General features: G+C 41.0%; 1 protein-coding gene across 2 annotated transcripts in view; it reads left to right on the plus strand.

Moving 5' to 3' along the window:
- The window catches only part of LOC148012810 (uncharacterized), a 71,549-nt gene extending 59,186 nt beyond the window's left edge, over positions 1–12,363 (plus strand). Inside the window, exons 5-14 of one of the 2 annotated variants that reach the window (XM_087669620.1) lie at positions 7,201–7,273; positions 7,383–7,492; positions 7,567–7,704; positions 7,784–7,942; positions 8,085–8,131; positions 8,221–11,226; positions 11,322–11,426; positions 11,538–11,718; positions 11,875–12,109; positions 12,213–12,363. In XM_087669620.1, the coding sequence (XP_087525746.1) occupies positions 7,201–7,273; positions 7,383–7,492; positions 7,567–7,704; positions 7,784–7,942; positions 8,085–8,131; positions 8,221–11,226; positions 11,322–11,426; positions 11,538–11,718; positions 11,875–12,069 (4,014 nt within the window). In that variant the 3' untranslated portion in view covers positions 12,070–12,109; positions 12,213–12,363. Of the gene's footprint in view, positions 1–7,200; positions 7,274–7,382; positions 7,493–7,566; positions 7,705–7,783; positions 7,943–8,084; positions 8,132–8,220; positions 11,227–11,321; positions 11,427–11,537; positions 11,719–11,874 lie in introns of both variants that reach the window. The other variant, XM_087669619.1, reaches the window with a different exon arrangement.
- Positions 12,364–21,748: the final 9,385 nt, after the last annotated feature.

Below are 21,748 nucleotides of genomic sequence, written 5' to 3' on the forward strand. Positions count from 1 at the left end.
AGTGTCCATTGTAAACTCTTTTTAATGCTAGGCACATATTTGACATCTTTCAACACAAACTCTTGTCCATTGTCTAAAGACAAGTGTATAGTGCCAATCCCATCAATGCTGCAAGCATGGTTATTTCCAAGATACACCTTTCCATAACTGCCTGCATTGAACATAGCAAAATACTCTAAGCAAGGAGTTACATGGAAAGAGGCACCAGAGTCTACAATCCAAGTCTGAGTGACACCATCATCAACAGACAAAAGTGCATCAATCACATCAGCCTTGGTAATCTTCATATCTTGCATGTGATATACAAGGGCATCATAATCAATTGCACATAATACATCAGTCTCTATATTTAAAAGCTCCTCTATGATCACACTAGAGGTCAAATTGGGCTTTTTCTTGCCTTTGGTTGCCTCAGATGCGATTGTCTTATCCTCCTTCCTTTTATCTTTTGCATTCTTCTTTCTCTCTTGTTCCTTCTTGTAATACCTGCAATTAGGTTTCTTGTGGCCCTTCCGCCACAGTGATAGCAAGTAACGTCACTCTTTTCCTTTCCTTTGCTCTTGCTCTTGTTTCTCTGTCTTGCATTTGCATTTTTCTTTTTAGCCCTGCCTCTTACATTATAACTTGAGTTGCTGCCTTCTCCACTAGATATATGTCTAATTTCTTCATTCAAGATTGAACCTCTCACCCCATCATGTGAGAGATTGGGGTTATTGTTGAGAGAAACCACCAAGTTTCTCTCACAAGAGTCGGGCAGTGTCATGATAAAAAAGATCACCCTCAACTTATCATCAAAGTCCAAATTTGCATCCTTGAGCTGATTTAAAATGCCTGTAAATGCACTCAAGTGCTCAGCTGCAGGCTTTGACTCATCCAGTCGCATATTCACCAACTTGCGCATTAAATGCACTTGATTAACAGGTGTGGTGATCTCATAGGTAGTTTTCAGCTTCTCCCATATTGCATAACCTATATCTAAACCCTTAATGTTTATCAAGATGTCATCAGTGGCACCCATCTTAATGTAAGCCACAACCTTTTTATTTACTCTGGCCCAATTTGCATCAGACATTAGTGTGGATTTATCTTCTTGCAAAGCACCCTCACAATCCTTTAGGAACAATATGCCCTGCATACGGTCTTTCCAAAGATCAAAGCCATGACCATCAAACCGTTTGATTTCCATCAAACTCTTGATGCTGAATTGGAAGAAGTTGCAGCCATTTTATCACGACCACAAGAGTAAATACCCCTGAATTGCAAAAGCACAAGCTGAACCAGCAAACACATTGCTGTTCTTCCTCAACTAGAAATAAGTCTTTGCTGTTTGTACATGAACGAGCTATCACATGGAGAAAAATGTAGAAATTTACCAAATTCTGCACAAGTCCTCAAATTTTCAGGTCCAAAATTGCATAAATGTCAGCCAGTCTGACCCAGTTGAGAAAAAATTTACCAATACATGAAAAACCCCAATTTTCTGGGATCCAATGTTAAGAAAATTTTTTGGCAAATTTGGCAAAATCCCCAATTTAATTGAGGTCACCACATGCAATGTCTGCAATTTCTGACTTGAATATCACTGCCAAGCATAAACGAGGTCAAATCTGGGAAAAGCCCCAAATTTTTGGGCTCAAATTTGCACAAATCTGAGTTTTGTTCCCCCAACACATAACCTCCGGTTAGAGGAAGGAGTTTCAAAATTTTTTTGAAGAAAATAATGGTTTTTGCAAAGAAAAAAAAAGGAGAACCATGGAATGATGGGTTTGTTGACCCGTCAGGTCTGACGGTGCCTAATCTTGCCGCATGGCTCCCATCAATTGCCCTGTCCGTTAGCTGTGTGATGCGTCAAGTCCCGTTTGCAGCATCAGCCCTGCTGGTCACGGTTGCTGCATCAGCCCCGTTGGTCACTTTTTCAAGTCGTTTGCCCTTGTTGCCCGAGTGCTGCGCTTGCCACTACCCAACACGCTCAGCGCTTGGACTGTCCATTACCACACAGCAGGTCGCCTGCACCCGTTGCAATGTCACCTACGATTTGGATGTCGCCTGTTGACGTCTGTTGACTGGGAAAGTGTTGGGAAGCATGCACAGAACCTTAAGCTCTGATACCAGTTGTTGGAGCTCAACTGTGGATGTGCAGAAGTTTAAGGAGGAGTGAGCATGAGAGTGTGATGATTGGTGAGCCAGAGAGAAGAGTGAAAGTACAAGTCGATATGAGTGTACCAACCACCTATTGGTACACAAACAATAAAATGTATTTATACTTGGGGCATGTAAGGGTGCATTCACATGTACAACTAAATAATGCGTGTACTATACATGGAGGTTAAACGGTGGGCCTTTATCCCAACAAGAAGTAAGGCTTGCTCACTGTCCAATAGTCCCATGAATGGAGCGGAAGACACAACACTTGTTAGAAAAAGTTGATGAATGTATAGAACGCAACATTTAGGAAACTGTCACATCATCAGTATGACCCATGCCCAGATGCCCCACTAGAACTACCCTTGTCATAGTCCCGACTCCCTCTCTGGCTCAAGAACGTGTGAGGGGTGACAACTCACTAGTGCTAGATTATAGATTCCTGAAATGGAATCGGAGTTGGAGTTGGATGAGAATGAAGAGCGAGAGCTACCCTTGCCCTTTTGCCATATTCTCCTCGGATGCTGTTGGTTTCTCGCAGTTCTTTTGGAGATGCCCTTGTTTGAATAGTTTCCGACAATAGCACATTCCCTTCTTCTTGTCTCCCCCCTACCAGCTGGCAGATAGAGACTTCCAAGTTCCAACATGAGATGGTAGTCTTCCTTGCAACCTAGAGCATGCCCGAGCAACGTGGATGTCATATAATTGTAAGCTAGCCAGCTAAGATGAGCTTGACTCCTCAAGGCATTCGCCACACCCTCATACTTGGGAGAGAGCTTGTAGAGAATAGTCCCCACTAAATGAGCTTTTGGAACAAGAGCTGTTGTGTTCCAAAGATGATCCTTCCTAGTTTTCACTCAAAGGTTGCTGAAATATTAGAGAAAATTGTGCATAAATTAGGGTTTCAGCAACAACATTTAGGGCTCATAGTTGAAAGAAGAGAGAAAATGTGTAGTCCATGCAATCTAGAGATGATTCGAAGCAGGAATTGCTGAAAATCAATGAGGGAGAGTTGCCATAATGCTCAACCCAGCCAATGCACAACTCATAAGTGCTAATGAATGTTTTACTTGGCAATTAAGGTTGAGGCTTGCCGCATTACACTTAATTGAATGGCCCTAAGCCCTTTGTATAGATTAAGTGTGTTAAAATGTGCAACAAGTGGTCCTAGCTCATGTTCACACAACTATAGATGTATGCATAAATAGTTGTGTCCCTTGAATTGCACATGTACATTAAAATATACACGGATGATCACAACTCTTAGTGTTCCCCCACAATGTCACATTAATTAATTTTACATAATTGAGGTGACATTTCCTCCCCTTTAGGAAATGTTTTCATCTTTGAAAATACTGCTAGAAAGGTCTAATTGTTAAGTGGGAAATTTCTTTGTAAGGCGCTCTTATGCTTCCATTATCCGTGTGAACTCTATTGAAGATAGTTGTTCCATTGTGTTCGGTAGCATCTCTCTCTTAGATTGGTTTGATCAATCTTAGTTACTTCTCACTTTTCAAAGTTTAGAAGGACAAGCAATCCTTTGCATGCCGATAGGAAACACATGTTTCCAGCAGCCTTATTAAAGGGTTCCTTTCCCTTCTAGACCCTCACCTTTTGTACACATTTCTTTTTTTTTGGATGGCTTCGCTCAAGCCCTAGGTTCTTCTAGGGCTTGTTGGGAGATAGATGCAAAATGGAAAAATGCACATTGTACGTCCTTTTGTAGGTGCTACACTAGCTGAAAGTCAGTCGGTGTAAGTGTGACCATGTTTGCTTGCAATGTTGCACTCCATGCAATTGGGCATTAGGTCTAGAATTTGGGCCTTTGCAGCCTCTTGGAGGGCACCAATACCTGAAAATCATTAAACAAATTGAGCAGCTGGTGGATGATCCTTGTGATTGAGCTTGTTGGGAATAAGTAGATCTATGCTCTTCTAGAAATTTTGGATCTCATGAATCACCCATGTGCCTTGCTGCCATACTTTTTGTTGAGTTGTGTTAGAGGGCTTCATATTTCTTTGGTGTTTCAATGGTGTCCCAACTTTTCTTGCCGATTCTTGGAGGGCACCAAAGGTGGTGCTTGTTACCTGAAAACCATTAAACAAATTGAGCAATTGGTGGATGATCCTTGTGATTGAGCTTGTTGGGAATAAGTAGATCTATGCTCTTCTAGAAATTTTGGATCTCATGAATTACCCCTGTGCCTTGCTGCCATACTTTTTGTTGAGTTGTGGTAGAGGGCTTCATATTTCTTTGGTGTTTCAATGGTGTCCTGACTTTTCTTGCTTATTGTGGGCTTTTTAGATGTTATAGCTTTCTTAATTGCCTCCTCGAGGTTCTTAGGTACTTCCCTTTTATACGCCATATTCAACCCCTTAGCAAATCCTCTAGTCTTTTGAAGTCATCAATCCCTTATGTTGAGGATTATTTGTGCTACTCCACAATATGTGTTAGTAAGAGCCTACTTCTTTGTTTATTCTTATACTAGTCATCCTAATCTCTTTTCATTTCATTTTTTGGAAAAAAAAAATTCATTTCAAATTGCATCCAATTTTGAGAAGCTGCATTGGCCTTCTTTGCATGGGTCAGGTGGTTGCTGTGGAGGCACGGACGCCGTGTCTCCGTCTCATTGTTCTGCTGGAGTTATGTCACCTCCAGGATTTCTCACACCTGTGGAGACATCTACTCCAGTCACTCTGGCTTTTGCTTAGCCGTCCATAGGTGGCACCCCTATGGGTGCTACTCTGATAGATACTACCCCGGTCAGTACACAAGATGTACAGGGGTCTCCTAGATATGCCCAGGAGCGTGGTTACAGGTGGGAGAGGACCCATCTTAGGTATACCCCAGAGAGGGGTATGACTACCTTATAGATGATAGGTCAGGAGCCATTATTATGAATGATGAGGGGAGGAGGGTGATGGCTCGCATGAGAGAGTTGTGCCAACAAGTTTTTCGGCACAACGTCTTGGATCATTGGAAAAACATATCGGAGGGGAGCAAGGACTACATAGTAGCATCCTTGCATGAGGAGTTTTCGGTACTAGTTGCAGCAGATAGGTTTTCTACGGGCTGGATGATGGAGTACATGCGTGCATATATGTCACACAAACGATCAGACGCACGTAAGGCACTCAAGAGTAGGGTTGCAAAGCCCGAATGGCTAGACGCGGATGATTGGCGGTGATTGAGGGAGGAGACTAGAGATTCTCTAGGTACCCTCAAGTATTCATCTTATATACTCTAATAGCATTGCTATTTAGACTTGAAACATCTATTCTATTATCTTTAGTCCAAAATAATCAAGTTAATTTTTTTTCGTACTAATATCGTACTGTACCTTATAAAATCTTAAGGTACCATTTAGTATCGTATTTTATTGTACCGTACAGTACCATACCTTTCGTACTTGACAACTATGTTCACCACCCATTCATCTTCCTGAGTCAAATCTTGTACCATTAGTCCGGCACCCTCATTGATGTATGTCACAGCATGCAGAGGCTGATTGTGTGCAGCCTTGTATTAGTGCTTTTAGATCGGTGTTCCTTCTATTCTTTTGCATTTCATCTTTTTTCTTTATCCTCTCTCTATGTTCCCCTTCTGTCCTGTACACTCACAAAAACACAACAGTCTTAGGGGTTATCATGACCAAACACAATTATTATGCAGCTTGGCAACAAATGGACCCCTAGAACCTAACATTTTGATGGTATGTTGGATTGCATATTTTGCCATTTTTGAAGAGTGAATATTATATCTTTATTTCTATCCTTTTCTTCACCATTAAATTTTTTGGTGTTTTGGAAGAGGGGGCACCCTTGGGGGGGGGGGTGTGATGGTCATATATTTAAGCACAAGACAGCTCTTAATGTCGGTGGTTGAGATTGTTTAGATAGACCCTCAGATAAAATGACTATTAGATCTCAAATACTGCCACTCATGTCTTTCAATATAGTTGGTGCATTGGACCGTAGTGGTGTGGATCTTACATCCTGAATTTCTTGTTGTTTGCCCTTTCCCTTTCAAGCATTTCCACATAATGTGTCAGTTGTGATTTCATGGTATCCAATGTCTCCATGAAAACTTGCATTGTCCCAATGTTCCTCAACCTCTTCAATTTCTGATTAGTCATTGCTATCTAATTTTGAAGTCTTCCTATTACATCTAATTCATTCAAATTTTAAAATGAACGGTAACTTATTGCTCAAGGTATACTAATCAATCCACAAATTCACACAATGAATTCTCCAAAGTACACTTCCCCAACAGTATTTACAGAAGATTTTGCTTCAGCTGTTGTCCACACTTCTTTTTGAAGGGCTGTCCATTTCAAAATTTAATGGCTGAAGACTGAATTGGCTGCATGTAACCTTCCAAGAGTCTAAGAATTGTGATTCACTGCTCTGTCCGAGACCTAAAATCAGCAAATTCAAGATCCAAATTGCTATTGTTCTGGAAATTTGCGGACTAGAACTATCAGGCTGTTAAAATTTGATCATAGGATTGATCCTTTTACTGCTGCTTGAGATGTGGCACTAATCAACACAAGCATGGCTGCTGTTCACACAATCTGGGCTGCTGTTAACAGAGTCATGGCTGCTGCCAGCTGGTCGTTTTTACTGGTCAATGCTGTCTAGAGTGCTGCAGAAAATAATTGTTGCCATCCCAATTGTGAACAGTTCAATACCATGTTCTTCTCACAACCACGTGGTGCATTACTTCTTGTGGGGCATTTTCTAGATCATGCATTGGCTAGGTGAATCTTGGCTAGAGTGAAGGTGGCTTGGACTGTCATTATACAACCTAGAGGTTGAGAAGGCTTGGGGAGCACAGGCAGTGGTTGCACATGATGCCTTGTCAAGATCCTTCATGATGTTAATAGTGACCAGATATACTAACATTGCACAGATGGTCTTTTTCATCTATAATCGCCAACTGTAAATGTTATTATGTTATTGCTGCAAAGTTGGCCATGTAAATTTATGGTACTGCAAAATTTTTCTAGCCTATAGTGATCTAAGTGCTAGCAAGCTATCTGAGATGAATAGCTGGCAGGTCTTGACAGAGGAGGACGACTGTGTGTTTCCTTTACAGAGCAAAACAGCAGAGGAGCTGCGCCAAATAGGTGGTGAGTGTTCTAGGCATTTCTTTGTGACACTGCAAGGTTTGAGACACAAGGTTGTATGTGTTTTTTAAAAACTGCACTTGCAATGATCACCTATGCTTTGTCATAACAGTTCCTTGTAACGTGTTCTACTTAACATTTGACAAGTGGATACCCAGCTGGAAAGGTGGAATTTCTGAACCTGTGGCTGTGGAGGGACATCCTGAAACAATTAACCTTCAGGTCCTCTTAGTGGCTACTGCTTGCTGATAAAATACACATGAATTGTTTTTGAATTTGCCACATACGTGCAACAGGTTGATGATCAGTTGCAGCAAGATACATTTTGTATCGAACTTTATGGTTGTCTGGATGGTCTAAGCCTCCCTATGCCCTTGAGATATGTCATGAATGGGGAAGAACTGATTGCCAAACTCTTAATGGTAGAGCAAACGGTAAGTAATATTTGTTGATGAGCTAAACCTTGTATTCTTGTACATTTTTAACAATCTGTTTCATATGGCAATGCTGCAGGCAAACTATCGTGCGGAGCAAAAAATACGTTATCAGCTTTCTGCACCGACATCAAAGGTTTTAGATTCTTCAGAGAAAGCTCCTGAGGAAGAGAAGCATCTTTCAGAGCTCAAATCCTGGAACTTATATTTCAAGGACTACATTGTACATTTTGAAAAGGTGAAGCCTAGTAAAAGTGGTCAATATTCTCCTCCCTTTGGAGAATAAATAATTACACATCATTAGTTTTATGATTCATTTAAAAGACTTAGGCACTTGCTACCTTATATAGCCATTTTCTAATATTCCTGAAACTAATCAGAAATGTGAATTTACCGCAATTATTTCACAAGACCACCGTCAATTGAGGTCAGTTATCTATCCATTGGCAACTCAAAGCAAATTTAATAAATTGATAAGTTTGCTAAACTAACTCCAACTGATGGTGGTGATGGTAGGTGCATTGTCCTCCCAGTAATCACAATTCCCCTGAGCGTGGACAAGGTCAACAAAGAATATCTTATATATAAACTAATTTTCGGCAGATCAAAGGAACCCTCTTCTGAAGTTTTAACTCTACCGTCCACATCGCAATCACCTTCTACAGTTTTGAGTTCCTCAGATAAAGTATGTGTGCCAAGTTCTGTAGAGAAAAATGATGGTAAAGTCACCAAGAAAAGGAAGAAAAGAAAACCAAGGAAGAGTGCGAAAAGAAAAATTAACTCTACTGAACATCAAAATGGAGAGCAAAGAGAAGTAGACTCACAAGATAAAGCGTTTGAGGAGTTGTCCCATGTACACACGAAAGCTCCTCATATGCCTTGTGAATCTCATCACTCCACCCTGAATCTTAAATCACCAAGCTTTATGGCTGGCTACAGTGGTGTAGGTGAAATAGAAGTGTCATCTGGCCAGTGTTCTATACACCAGGAATCTCTTCGCATTCAAAAGGCGAAGCATAAGTCTTTCTCGCAGCAGAGTAAACCACCCGTATCTTTGGCGGAAGTGAAATGTGGGGATAGTGGTTTGGCAAGCTCAGTTGACCTTGTAGGTGCTGATTTTGAGCACACCAAGGAGCTTGTAGGGGCTGATTCAGAGAGTATCAAACAGGACTTGAACCAATTCAGCACAAATAAATGGATCCACAGCAATGGAACTTACCGGGAAATTGCATCATTGGTTTCAAACAATGATAACTCTTCCTGCTGTGCTGATGCAAGTGTATCTGTGATAAGGAAGGAAGAAAAGCCTGAGGAAGGGCAAGAGATATGCTATTGCAAAGGTGATCGTCACACAAGTCACTGTCCAAAGCAAACCAATGTTTCTTATGAATCAGGTCAAGATGCTTATGTGGGTCTGGGGTCAGTCAAACGAGTGCCAACCTTTGCTATGAAAGATGGAACTCACACTTGCAATACATATAGCACAGCTTTTTCTGATAACTTGTCTTGCAATATGTGTAGCATAGCTTTTTCTGATAACTTATCAGACAGGAGATTAATAGACGAACCTAAAGATATTTCATTAGTAAGTTCAGATCTTTCTTCTAATCAGCAAGTTGACAATGTGCCAAGTACAAGCAGTGCATCTGCACACAATGCTGTACAAAGGGGTGCAAAGTTCTCTGAAATGGGGAAGAAGATGGATGTAGCTTCACAGCATGACAAAGGTTCCCGAAAGTGGTTTTCAACCTTACTTGGGAATACGGATCAGTTTGGAATCGCTAATCTTGAAGTTGAAAAGGAAGAGAGCAGAGGGCATGTGACAAAGTTATCTCAAGGGATTCATTGGAATCACAGGTCACCAGAAAGTCAAGACCTTCACTTTAAGAGGAGCTCGAATCAGGAGGCATTCAAATCTTTCTGTCATAGGCCTTCGTTTTCACATTGGAAGCATCCAAAGAATGATTTACAAACAAGTCAAACTTGGCCAAGGACAGTTTATCCAAAGCAGGAAAACTTGCCATTGGTGGATGGAGGCTCTGTTTCTCGCATCAATCCAGTAGAGAACTTTCTGTCATGGGATCAAGTTCCAAGTGCTAGATGTTCCTTCAGAAAAGAGCCCAATCCGCAACCAGGACCTGGCCAGTTTATAGAGAGGGAGAATAAGTTTCCCCTAGTTCCCTCTTCGACACTTGGAGGATATTTGTGTAATAGCCATGATAGGATTAATGAAAGAACAGGGAGGTTTGGTGAGGCATTGCTGCAACATGAAAGAGGAAGCAAAACTAATGAGATATCTTTACAGCAGGAAAGGGATTGTGTAGTGGATGAAGCTAAAAAACGTTTCACTTCCTCTAAGGTGGTAAGCTCACTTGATAGAACATTACATCAAAGTCATGTTAATTCGAGATTGACACAGCCAATTGCCAGGGGTAGCAGAATGGAGGGAGGCAGTGATTCTGAACCTTTGAAGAGTTGTCTGGAGAAACCACCACCAACATCACCTACTCCAAATAGGTCGTTACATCTGAGTTGTCTTAATTGGTCAAACACTGATGCAGAAAATATTTGTAAGAACAATCAAGAGAGAAGCAGTCAGTTTGAACCTGGCCAGGGACTGTTGCAAAAAGGGGATTGTGAAGCCTTAGATGTGTCAAGTGGTACTGTTATTGCAACAGCATCAGCAGCAGATATCACAATGTCTCGACCTGATCATGCTAGCTGTGATTCTGAAAAAGATTTGTTGGAGATAACGACAACGGATTATGCTGGTGGAACTACCTCTAATAAGGAAATCAAGATTTTACTTGGCAGTATCCTGGATGCTATCAGTTATGCTTGTGAAAGTCACACAGCCTATGAGCAAGTGGCCTCTGCAAGTGGGTTTCCACTATGTGAGTTTGAGAAGGTGGCAAAAGCTGTTTCTCCTACCTTTAAGGCCACCCAAGCAACTCTGCATCCTTGGAGCTTTACAGGGTGTTGCTGTGTCCGTTCCATGGCAGAGTCTTGCAGAAGTGCTAATCTACAGAATCTAGCAGATGTACGTCTTAGCTCCCTTTGGCAGTGGTATGAAGAGCCCAGCTGTTTTGGGCTTGAAGTAAAACTGGTGGATTGGCATGTCAATAGCAGAAAAGATGGTGTAGGAAATCAGTATCAAGGATTTTTTGTGCCTTATTTGTCTGGAATGCAACTTTTTAGAAAGACAGGGTTATCTGAGCATCAAGATGCTGGGTCAGCGCAGCTTAAAATGAAGGATGCATTTGACTGTAGTTTTCTCAATCAGCCTATCTTCTCCATACTCTTACCAAAGCCAAAGCTTGAGGATGATACTAAGATTCTTTGTTGTCCAGAGTTGGAGTTAGAAGACCCTAATTCATCTAGGAGAGATAATAGAGAGAGTACGAACTTGGATTGTCATAAGTCAATTTTTGAGAAGGTCAAACAATGTGAATGCAATGCTAAACTTCTGTACGAGTTTTTTGAAGGAGAAAAGCCTCCACAACGGAAGCCCTTCAGTGATAGGTGATTGTCAGAATTCATTTCTCTCTTCGTTTGAAGATAATGTTCTTACTACTGGTTAGAGAAGTTGGTGATAATGTTTTTTTTGGTTATAACAGGATTCAACAATTGGTTATGGGCCATGTAGCTCCAGAGTCTTCTAATTTTGGTGATGGACAAGTGCTGGATAATGTGAAGATAGGTGAACTACATCCTGCATCATGGTGAGTTCTAAACATGTTGTCCTTGCTATTTAGTCAATCTTGTGGTGTTGCTGGGCAAATTTGTCTGTCAGATGATATAAGCACACTGATTCTTTTGTGTTCAAATTCAAGGTTTGCGGTAGCATGGTATCCTATTTACAGGATTCCTGATAGGGCATTTCGATCTGCATTTTTGACATATCATTCGTTGAGCTGTTTAAGGCTGGATAGCTCAGCATCAAATGATAGCTTGTCCAACTCTTTGGACTCATTTACTGCACCTGTTGTTGGACTCATGAGCTATAGTGCCCAGGTTAGTAAAATGAACCCTGCCTTGATGATTGCAATAGATTCTAGTCAGGAGTTTCCTGCTGAACATGCCCAAGTTTTCAAGCAATATGTTGTCTTGTCTTTATTCCTGAAGACATGGTTTACACCTGAAGTTTATGTGGATATTCGTTCATTGCAGGCAGAAGATTGGTTTACAGTAGGGCCACAATACATGGTCAAGGAATTTCCAAATGCAACTGGTGATCTTAACCCATCTCATGTTCTCAAGCAATATGTGACCAGATTGGAGGCTACAGCTGCAGCTATCGCAAATAGCTCCAATTCTACATCTAAGCATATGGATTATTCTTTTTTCCTAAGCCGTAGGAGATGAAAGAGCTGTACATAATACTGCTAATGCATTCTTTCCTCATGTAGAGAATACTAACTCGTCACTGTTGCCACTGTTGTTTAGTGTACAAAAATCCTGTCATCTACCATCACAAGGTTTCTCTTAACCTGGAGGTCTTGATGCAGATGGAAGAGTGATGAAATATCAGAGAATGGGAACTCATGTATCCTGCTGAGATGGCTATAATCAAAGCCATTTTTGATAGCACACATTTCGTTGAGTATGATCCTATCCCATGTGTTGAACAATGTCAGTAAACAGAGGATCCCTGTTATATGGGACTCTTACCCTTGCTGCTTGTAAATACAAAAGTTCTGTGCTCAGGGCATCCCATGGCTCAAGTTTATTTCACTGGAATGAGTTCATGCCTATTATCAGCTACCTTCAAGGGATCACAAATTTCTTTTTGTCACATTGTTGGAGTAGGTGTCCATTTATTGTATTTACTTCATGGCTCCTGTTCTTTTTCAGGTCGATCTTCTGTCTATTTTCACATGCAAATGAATTGACTCTCTCTCTCTCTCTCTCTCTCTCTCTCTCACACACACACACACACACACACACACACACATTGTAAAGCCCACTGAATTAAAAGAATAATTAGATGTACAAAGGCTGTCTGGCCAGCATGCAGGAGGCATATTCACCACTAGAAGAGTAAAACTCAAAAATTTTAAGTCAAGTCTACTAGTAGGACAAAGAAGAATTGTTGAAATCCTTGAGCAGTAAGGGTATCCTGCACTATCATGCTTGGAGTATATAAGTCTGCAAATAGCTGTTAACCTGTTAACCATGGAGCAGCCACATGGCTAACAACCCCTGTCAATATCATAGAAGACACTTGTAACAATAATAAGCCTTTAAAGTGACCAACATGATCATGAATTTCACAGGCAGAGTAAAATCATTGGCACCTTGGAATGGATAGTAAAATCACGAGTTATGTCATTTTGTCCCATTCCCCCTGGACCTTCTTATAATTTCATTTCGTTTCACACACGTGCACGCGTGCACACCAAGTTGTTGTACTCATAGTCGTCTCCTCTCTAGCTTGTGTCCCTACAATAGTCCACATTAATCCCTTCTCTGCAGTTCCAACTGTTGTTCTTTCTTACCATGGAGCTTCCTTTCAGACCAGTCATCATACTCGCAATGCATTTTCACAGCTTGGCTGTCTATTGAACTCAGAGACCTAATCCTTCCTTTGTTCCTCTATTTTCTTTTTTCTTTTCCATCCACAGATTCTCCCCCCTTATACATAAATGCCTGCTTACTCCTACCTGCTGACTGGTCTTTAATCCCCCCCATCACTTCCCCCTAGGATGCAAGGGTAGCACCTAGGGGTGAGGGTTAGGGCTAAGCTCTTGCCCTAACAACGAGATGAACCCAAATGCTTTCTTAGTGGTCTTTGCATGATCACATAAGTCAAATAGAGAGCCAAGCCCATGGGAGGAGTATTAACAACAAGTTTACAACTTGGAAGCAGAGAACGTGGTTTTGAAGAGCTCACTTGTCGAAGTGCTTGCATGCTTGGTGGAAATAGCAAGAAAGTTGGCAATAAGAGTGTCTACAACCAACGAAAACATTGAAGACGAAGTTATGGAAATAATGACTAAAGCTCAATAGGAAATACAATAGGAAATTGAAACAAGGAAGAAGGCAAATCAACAAGTACACAAGGAAATTGAAATAAGGAGGTGATATCGATAAGTTTTCACGAGTTAATGAAGCTTTATTGCACAAGAAGATTGGATTCCATGCATGTATAGGGGGTGCCCCTTGAGGGATGTACCAAGAATGCTTAGAGTCACCAAAATAGATCAATACTCAAAGAAGAAGGGGGCTCAAGTGGATGGTATCATGGCGACTCATTGAGGAAGGAAAGAATCAAACAACTTTACAATTTGGAAACATACAAGATAAAGTTGCACTATTAAAGATCAAGGTAGCTAGAAAAGAGGGAAAATGGATAGTTTATTGAGGTGGCAAAGTCATTTTACAAGAGTTTAAAAAGTGTGAGCACTAAACTACATTTGGTTTGTTTATCAAGGTAGCAAGGTCATTATAGAAGTGCTAAACTTTTGAGTTATAGTATGTTGATTAACTTTGATAGCTTTCGTAGTTGGTACTCTTTTTGGTGTTAATGGTGCCTTGCTATGAGTTTCTTTTTGTGTTGATAGCACCTTGAAGTGGATTGTAATCGAAAACTTTGACTTGTGTCTTTGTCCTACATTCCTTCAAGGTGTTAAAGGATGCTAATACCAACCCCCCCCCCCCCCCCCCCCCCCCCCCCCCCCTCCCAAAAAAAAAAAACCACCACCACTATCTTTCTTAGGTGTGTCCACTTCACCTTGCCTTTGTTCCACATTGTCCTACTTGAAGTCCCCTTATACCACCTTGCCCCACCCTTGCCTTGCCCTTGCCCTAGGTTTGTCCATTCCAACGGAGTCCTAGGTTTTCCTTGCTTCTAGGTCTACACTATTTTCCCTCGTGTTTTCTTGTATGTGCCACCCTTGTTGCACTTATTTTTTCTTTTTCCATTTCTTGTTGTTGCTTGCTTCCCCATGTTTGTTACACTTGTCATTCTCTAACACGGACATGGAGATAAGAATACAATGTACAATGATTAGCACTACTTGCTATAGCTACAAGTTGGAAGTTGAAAATGGAGGCCAAGCTTGACAACCTCAAAAAGGCATTGAAATTACTTATCAACGATATGAAAAAGTGCACAACATCAAGTTATTTGAACGAAGTTTGTTAAGACAAAATTACTAAGCTCGAGAGCAAAGCAAAAGGATGGGATTCCTAGAGATTCGATCTACATAGACGATGACCTCACTAGAATACAAGTGGAGCATAAATATGTTGGTATACCCAAAACAATCAATGTAAGGAAGGAGGTGGTGTATAAAGATGGCCAATCATTGATGGCAAGGTAGTCAAATAACGACACCCAATCTAATGAGATAGATATCTTAGGGATACAGATGACAATTTGAAAATGTAATGGTTCACTCTAGACACAAGGAGGCTGAAGGATGTGATAGAGAAATATGATTTGATCATGATAATAGAGACATGGTAGAGTCTTGAGAGGGGGCTACATAGAGTACAATAATATGTTTGGAAGTTCACATGTAGAGGTTGCACAAGATATTAGGGAACCACTCAAGGATGATTAGGAGTGTCAATATTCATAAGATGTAAGTTGCAAGATCAAATCTGCATCATGGCACGAGACATTGTGGCTTGATACATGTGGATCAAAGTCGAGGTCTCTTGTGACCAAATGCTATAAATTGCTTTATGTTACTTTCATATGAGAGGATTAGCATGTCACAAGGGAGAGAGCAATAGAAGCGAGAGGGCAATGGAGAAGTGGATGGGAAGCCACCGTTCAAAAACTTCTCAAATGAGATTCTACACTACTTTGGATTGGGAGAGATTGCCTCTAAGGGAAATTTAATGCCATGACATAGAGCAAACAATGTGACGTGCGATTTTTAAGACCCATAATGACTACAAGTGATGGATTTCGAGGAGCTAGGCCCAAGATGTTAAAAGACATGGATCTAGATCATGGCATGAGCTATGGAGGATGGAAGATGTAGACATAGACACAAATAAGACCAACTATCACACGAGCGAATTAGGTTTCAAGATTGAGACTTGGACTCATAAACACAATCTTGTGTGTAAGATAATGACACAGACACTTGATTGAAGGACAAAAGTACTATGACATTACATTGACCAAGTACATCATTATATAGTCTCTAACCTTTCTCCACTCTCCTCACTATGCATGTGGGATATAAGAGCCTCTGCTGGGCATCAACATTTGCTCTCTTTTTCAACACCCGCCCTCAAATGATGAGTTCCTACACTTGCTGGCATTTGCTCCCCTTATATGTAGACATGGCTCGGGAGACTTGCTCTTAGGCAGCCTAGTCAGGTTAAGCTTGAAACTTTACATTCTTGGTAGGTTTTTACAAGATAACATCCACTATGGGAAAATACAAATAACTTTTTGTCAAAACAATCTGTCAGAGTTATTGTTGTAGATAGCAGAAGCATATTCTTCTTTTTCTCTTTCATTCATGAATTGATTCTAGTGGTGATCATCTTGCACTTGTTGGGTTCTTTTCTTGTGAAAACATTCACTGCCTACATGGCCAGTCTTACCACAATAGTGATATATAATCTGATCCTTGTTGTTATTGTTGATGAATCCTCGACCTTTTCCTTTAGGTCCAACAGCTCCTTTGGTGTATAAGAGGTTTTCCCTAGTTGATGGGACACCATCTTTTGCATTCTTGTTCTTCTGTTTATTCTCTTCATCAAGAAGAGTACTCAATATCTTTCTGTGACAAATTAGGTACATTGTTGAGAGCAGAGACTGTATTTTCATAAGGACCCTGGTTTACACCATTAAGTAGTACAACAATGGCTTCATCTTCATTTGTTGTTTTCTTCAGAGTGACAAGTTAAGTTTTTAGACTTTCAAATTTGTTAATATGCATAGTCATTGAAGTTGTTAATATGCATAGCCATTGAAGTGCTATCTTTTATGTCAAGCTTATAGAATTGTATTAACAACTTGACCTTAGAGTTTTTGGCTCAACTTCCAAAGATCTTGTCAAGCTCATCCCAAGCCTTTTTAGCATCTCTGATGCTAGAGATGTGGTGCAATACATTGTCAGACAATCCCTAGGCAATAATTCCTAGAGCTTTATTATTGATCTTTTTCTACTCTTTGGACTTTGGTTCTTCTGAACCCTTCCAAGGATTTTTCCATATTTACTTTCATCTTCTTCCTCCTCTTCCTCAAGCAGGTCCCACAAATCTTTCCGCATAAGGTGATACATGGTATTCTCCTTCCAGGCATGAAAGCCTTCTCCATTGAACTTGGCTATTTGCTCAGGCTCTGCCATGTTGATCACATTCAAATAACTAGCAAAAGAGTTGTAGTTCAATGTGTCAGGAGACACAAAAAGATTAGTGTCAAATTGACACTAGTTGAATATCAATGGATACTATTCTTTGAGCTTAGTGTTGGATATCAATGATTGATCTGCTTCTTGTTTGTTAATTTGAAGTGTTGTTCTTGTTGGGAAGTGAGTTCAAGCTCAAATTAGAGTGGTAGTGGGTTAGTGAGCTAAGAGGAGTGGAAAAATAAATGGGGATGAACTTGAGTGAGATTCGCTATGGCTTCCATAGTTAGGATTGCAGACATGCGATTGATTTTCTTGATGCAGCAGCTCATATCAATAACCATTAGCCACAATATTTGGTGGGGAAGAAGCTTATATAGCAAGCTTCAAAGGCCCTATAGTCGCAGGGAAGATCATGGTGCATGTAGAGAGAATATGCGTACGGACGACCAGCAGGCACAATTTCAATAGTGAGCTCGAATTTGCCAATGTTGGGCCTTGGATGGGACAATGTTGGTGTTTGATGTGCCACAGATAAGCTTTCGGTGTTAGGAAACACTTTCCTAGAAGGAAGCACTGGAAGATATGGCATGTAGAGAGAGATCTAGCTGCTGAAAGTAGGGTAGGTACTATTCTGGCTATGGCAGCCATGAAAATTGGAATGAAGGTAGAGGTGAAAATGAGGTCATAAGCTAGCATTGAGCTGGACTGAAGTTAAAAAAGATTGAGAGAGCAGATAGGAGAGCTAGATTAAGCTAGGCCATGCTCAACTGAGCTTTGATACCATGTCAAAAGACATGGATCTAGAGCATGGCATGAGCTATGGAGGATGGAATATGTAGATAGGACTCATGTAGACATAGACACAAACAAGACCAACTATCACACAAGTGAATTAGGTTCCAAGATTGAGACTTGAACGCATAAACACAATCTTGTGTGTAAGACAATGACACAAACACTTAATTGAAGGACAAAAGTACTATGACATTATATTCAAAAGTGAACCAAGTACATCATTATATAGTCTTTGACCTTTCTCCACTCTCCTCACTATGCATGTGGGATATAAGAGCCTCTGCTGGGCATCATCATTTGCTCTCTTTTTCAACACAAGAAGGGTATCAATTGACGCTGGAGGAGATATCACAAAATATGGCTGATACTTGTTATAACTACAATCATGATACCATATGGTTACAACATGATGAGGAAGTAGCTCGGATTCAGAGCATTGACCTGCTTCTAGCCCACTGGTTTCTAACATGGTGGAATATGTCCTAGGCTACATTGAGACAATGAAGCTACTCAGAACCCTCTCCATCCCCCTCCCTCCTTGGTCCAGTTGGAGCATTCCTCACCATATCCACCTCCCATACCTACAAGTTCTAGCCACCACTTGCAACTAACTCACCATCTTCTATTTTACACATGAGCTAGCTCACATATGTAGTCACTATATTTATAATGGGCTCACCTAGTTTGAGTGCATTGCTCCCCTCCTAGAAACAATCACCTCCCAACTTATCTCCATTCTGCACTTATGTACCCTCCAGAGCTTCCCACACTCTACACATACTATGGAGACATGCCCAACCTAGGATTATGCCCAAAATTGATGGTATGATGATGAGTACATAGAGCAATACAACTAAGCACTCGTGAATGATGTAAATGAAGAGATATCTATAGTTTTGGTTATGGTTTCTACTTGAGCTAGAAAATTTTGATGCATCCCATAATCTTGCTACATTTATGTCAAAGCCACTTTCCATTGTGAAGTGTCTTGGTCAATTATAGAGACTTCAATGGATGTTGTTGTAAGAATATGAAAGGAATATTGTCGAGACCCAAAATGGGCCTAACACTAGCTCTATATGCTCTAGTCAAGATCCTACATACACCAAACAATCCTCATAGCCTCATGGCCAAGAGCATTTGGATTATATGAAATGGTTTATCTAATGAATGTATTTGGAGACATAAGTTTCAAACTGTAGTCCAATGGTTTGCCCATCCCAAACTCCAAGCACAGGGAGCTTCCCATACATAGGTGACTGCTTCATTACATATACAAAGGGCACCCTCCAGCAGTTTGAACATCTGAAATGGCAATGGACTAAGGTGCATGGCCTAAACCTTAAATTAAATTGGGCACTGATCATGGATGGAAAAAGAATTGAGAATAGAGACCTAGACAACAACGAGCAATCAAAATGTAGTAATTCGGACTATGAGTATGAGGATTACTGCTCCGCAAATGAGGAAAGTGAAGAAGAGACTGAGACGATAGAGTACGATACAAATGACTGACTGATCAAACAAATAAGGGTAGACTCCAAGCCGTGGAGAGCCAACACTTTTAGAATTGAAAGAGGAGTCTTCAGAACTGAATGTGATCGCACTTGGTTGGATCACTTAGGTGCGATGGACTATAAGCAATTAGGGCTAGTCCAGCCAAGTGCCGCACCTCTCCTTAGAACAAAATCAGCCTCAAAGAGTTGCAACTGCCAGTGGAGACTCCCTCCTCTAGTGAGGATTGCGAGTTTAACTCGGAATCAGAAGTAAGCTTCAAGAGCAATCCAAAGATACCCCGATTATGTAAAAGTAGACACACCAAGGGGGACTTGTCAGTCCATTTGATGCACATACGATTGAAGGAGAAAAGGAGAGGAAAACCAAAGGGGTTGGAAGCCGAACAACAAAGGAAGTCCTAGGACCTACCAAAGCACTTCACTAAATTTAAGAAAGGAGATGGGATAGTGATCTTGTTGGGAGCAAAGAGGCAGGGACATGCAAGAAATTTGATAGAAGGGCATGCTACCAAGGTCAAGGAAGTCAACTTGACTAGGGAAGGGGAGAAGATTCAACCCATGTTTATAGTCAATGACTTGACCAAGCAAGAGGAGCTTGATCTCATTGCTCTCTTATGAGAGTACATAGACATGTTTGCTTGGTCCTTAGATGAACTCAAAGGAGTTGATCCAAGAGTTGTAATGCATAACATTCCAATGACTCCTAATGTAACACTAGTAAAGTAGCAACCTTATTCGATGAATCTAAAGCATGCTCATGCCGTCAAGGAAGAGATCGACTAACTATTGAAGGCCAGATTCATTTATGAGATTGAGCACATGGACTAGGTATCACCCATCGTGATTCTCCTGAAAAAGAACGAAAAAATCCAAGTGTGTAAACTACAAAAAATTCAATGCTGCAACTAAGAGAGACAATTATCCATTACCCTACAGAGAGCACATGCTCAAGAGAGTAGTTGGAAAGGAAGCCTATAGTTTCCTGAATGGCTTCTCGGGCTATAACCAAGTTCAAGTGCGACTACAACTAAGTTCGTTTGGGAGCATGTAATCTCACAATTCAACTACCCCATCAAGCTAGTTATAGTGATCAAGGCACGTACTTCATTAATGAAGTAATTGTTGCTCATTTGCTATCCACATTTCTGATCATCCACCATAAGAAGTCATCACCCTACTATCCCCAAGCCAATGGTCAGGCGAAATCCACAAACAAAATCCTAGTGAATGTTCTGACTAAGATGGTCTCTCCCTCACACAACGACTAGGATAACAAGCTCATGGCAGCACTATGGGCCTATAGGACATCTTATAAAATGACAATGGGACAAACACCAAACTTACCTATGGGACAGAAGAGATCCTACTAGTAGACTTTTTCATCCCTAGCTTGAGAGTAGTAGTACAAGAGAGATGGGATGGAAGGGAGGCATGGACGAGACATCTAGTAGAGTTGGAACATCTGAGATACGCCCTTAGCTACCCATGCGCTTATGTGTGAAAAAGCATGATGCAAGAGTTGGTTTGACAAGCATGTCAAATAGCGTGACTTTGAAAAAGGTGACCTCATCTTGCTATACTCTGTGAAGGGCCATAAGAAAAAAATGAAATTTAGAGAATTAGGGCCCTTCAAATTCCACAACATTAGTCAAACCAGCAATGTCGAGCTCGAGACCTTAGAGGGCAAGGGCATACATTCTTGAATGGTAGTCACCTCAATATATACTATCCTCTAGCCCATTCGTTACATGAGCCGCCAATGATGCAACCCCCTGTAAATGTAAGAGTGACCACTATCACAAATATTGAGGACATGTACGAGGAAGCAATAGCACCTGCTTACTTGCAAATAATAGTCGCTACTCAAAAAATACAAGCTTTCAATGCGCTTATCAATGAGGGAGCTGACTTCAATATCCTTACCCATGAGCATTGGACTCTCATTAGTCAGCCCCAATTGCAGCCCACGAATGCTAAGCTCAACCTGTTCAAGGGGAGCAGACCTACCCATTACTAGGAAAGTGTAAAGTAATAGTTTCTATTGAGACTAAAAGCCTCCCTATGATCTTCTATGTGTTATCAAACACTAAGGATGCTGGTAGGGAATCATTGTTGGGCTGCGCATTCAAGAAGCAAGCCCATTGCAATGTTGACTCGTAGTGCATTTACCTTGTCATTGGCAATGTTCATATAGTGACGGCTTTCATCAAGGGTAACATAGCTCCATCATAGCCCTGTAGTGCTACTAATACAAGAACAAGTGTAAGGTCTAAGGAGGGGGGTGGCAACTTGTCCCACCCTACCAAGACAAACTGTCCACAACCCAAAGGAGACATATCTAGGACCATTGAGCAACAACTCAAATGGATGCCCAAACAACAACCAAAGCCACCTGAAAGCCAATCTCTG

The sequence above is a fragment of the Lygodium microphyllum genome, chromosome 27 (assembly GCF_053477565.2).
Source record: "Lygodium microphyllum isolate KBCC chromosome 27, Lygodium_microphyllum_v1.1.10, whole genome shotgun sequence".
In the NCBI taxonomy this organism is placed as follows: Eukaryota; Viridiplantae; Streptophyta; class Polypodiopsida; order Schizaeales; family Lygodiaceae; genus Lygodium; species Lygodium microphyllum.